The sequence below is a fragment of the Helobdella robusta genome, assembly GCF_000326865.2.
Source record: "Helobdella robusta unplaced genomic scaffold HELROscaffold_21, whole genome shotgun sequence".
In the NCBI taxonomy this organism is placed as follows: Eukaryota; Metazoa; Annelida; class Clitellata; order Rhynchobdellida; family Glossiphoniidae; genus Helobdella; species Helobdella robusta.
In genome coordinates this window covers 2,522,726-2,525,165 of record NW_008704124.1, presented here as the reverse complement: position 1 = coordinate 2,525,165, position 2,440 = coordinate 2,522,726, and the positions used below count along the sequence as shown (strand labels likewise).

Genomic DNA, 2,440 nt, shown 5'->3' with positions numbered 1-2,440 from the left:
ACTCATCAGTGAATTTTTACAACGATTTGTAGGCAATTTTCAATTCACTTTTTATATTGAATTATGTGTGTGTGTGTCTGCGTGAGTCCTAACTAGTAGGGCTTTCGCGCCAAGCTATATAGTGAATCTGTGATGGTAGAATTAGTTAATTGTTTCTCAAGCACTTGAATATAAAAAAAATTACTATAGGTGTTTTTAAAGCCTTTGTTTCTTTAGTTTATATCATTTTATTAAAAAAATTGTAGGTTTATGGCATAAGAGAGGTGTTGCGTACAATTAGTTTAAATCTTATTTAAGTGATCGTTATCTATTTTTCGATCAATCAATTAAATTGTTAAGCGCCATTTCTGCGATATTCAAGAACGTTCCTCAGAAAATTTTGCTAACAGATAGATCTTGAGATCCACTCTGAACTTTGTAAGTGATGGAGAAGTAATGATGGAGAAGTGGGTAGAGAAGTAGGTAGAGAGTTCCAGAGAAAAAGCAAACGCAAATTTAGCATAAGAGTTTTTTACATGAGTTAAAAAAAGTGAGGAACAAAAAGACAATCGTAAACGAGGAGTTTAGATTTAATTAATATATCTGATAAGTACTTATGAAATAATTTAGATAGAGACTCCTACATTAATATGCCAATTTTAAAATTTCAATATTTATATGTAGTCAATGCAAGAAAGAGAGACATGGAGATACATAAGAAAATATAAGGCACGAGCAAATAGACAAGCAGCAGAGTTAAAAGGTTTACTTAAAGAATAGAGTGTAGAATCAGGAAGACCATAGTAAAGCAAGTTAAAATAATCAATCCTAAATAAAACTAAAGAAGTAACAAGAAGGAAGAAAAGTAGGATTGTTAAGAAAAGGCAAAAGGTTTTTTATTTTACGTAGATGAAAATAAAAACTTCTAGCAACATTATTAATCTGACAAGAAAGAGACATGCTATAATCTAAAAAGAAGCTTAAACTACGAAATTTATGGGAAACATCATGAGTTAAAGAATTAGGTAAGATAATTGAAGGAATAGTAATAAAGTGATCAGATTTATTAAAACATATTAATTCAAACTTAAAAATACTTAGTTTAAGATAAATAAGAGAGACATAGAGATAAATTATGAAGAACAATATTGAGATTAGATAGAGGAAAAGAAATATAAATATTGCGTATAGTTGACTAGTGTCGGATTGAAATCCTAACGACTAAAAAACTAACAATTTTTAATAATAAATAAAACACCACGAGCGGGCTATATAAAAAACTGCAATAACTATTCTGATAGGTATCTGGGCTGCTGATAAGTCCGAAAGACGAAACACGTGTCCAGCCTATCCAAACAAATACTATTCTTTTCTTATCCCGTTCACTGCTCTTCCTAGTTCTCTCAAATATAAACGCAACCTCATCACTAGTGAAAGAAAACTTTTTCATAATACAAGATAGCTCTGAGGTATTAAGTATAAAAAGAAAAGGACCAAGGATAGATCCTTGAGTACCCCAAAAGTAAAAGAAAAGGACTATTAAGAACAACATAAGAAAAACGATTACAGAGAAAGAAAAAAACCCAGACAGACAAGAATCAGTAATATTAGAAAAATGATTTAGCAGTCTTAAAATAGTATGATCAACAGTATCAAAAACAGAAGAAAAGTCAAGTAGAATAGTAAGATTACTATTGTCACTAGAGAGAAACATATCGTTTTTTGTTAGGATGTTTTAGTACCTCGAGCAGGTTGAAAACCAAATGTTTACCATTATCGTGATGACAAGAAACATTGAGCAATGAATAACTCTGAACGTTGCACATAATAATTGTCTGTTACATTAAAGATAAAGTTCAGAGTAATCATCGACATACAAAGAGCGCATGCTAAAGGACGTATCACACAAAGCATGTGACAGGAGGGGATTCTTTTGTCATATTCGAACCCGATCACTGCACTAGTTCATTGGTTAAAATATCATACAATACTATATATATGGATTATATTAATTATACCAATTGTTATCTATGTACAATATTTCAACGATGCAAATAATTTTATTTTTATGTGTATTCTTTTTTGTAATGAAATTCAATAAATAAATACTAATTATTTTGGTTTGATTCTTTTTTTTATAAAAAAACGAGTTTCTATGTCTATGGTTTTAGTCATAATACTATTTTCTGTAACATGTTTGGTACATCTATGGTTTTTGTGGACCACTAAAGTTTTGTTATCGCTCATTTTCTTTCTGTCTACTATTCATCATTTTGTTTTGTTTCTAGTATTGTCGTTAAACAACAATTAATAAATAAATGTATTTTTTTGAATTTCAAAGTGTTCAGATTTAGAACTGTTATTTTTTTCATTTAATTTTCACAAATGAGGGAGTTAAAAGCGGTAGTGCTGGGTAGTGGTGGAGTTGGAAAAAGTGCACTGACTGTAAAGTTTGTTTCCG

General features: G+C 29.9%; 1 protein-coding gene across 1 annotated transcript in view; it reads left to right on the top strand.

The window, feature by feature from the left end:
* Positions 1-2,364: 2,364 nt before the first annotated feature.
* HELRODRAFT_156884 (hypothetical protein) overlaps positions 2,365-2,440 on the top strand; it is a gene marked incomplete at both ends in the record, with an annotated part of 1,461 nt that continues 1,385 nt past the window's right edge. The window contains one exon of the mRNA XM_009018448.1: positions 2,365-2,440. This exon is cut by the window's right edge and continues 303 nt beyond it. Coding sequence (XP_009016696.1) covers positions 2,365-2,440 — 76 coding nt within the window.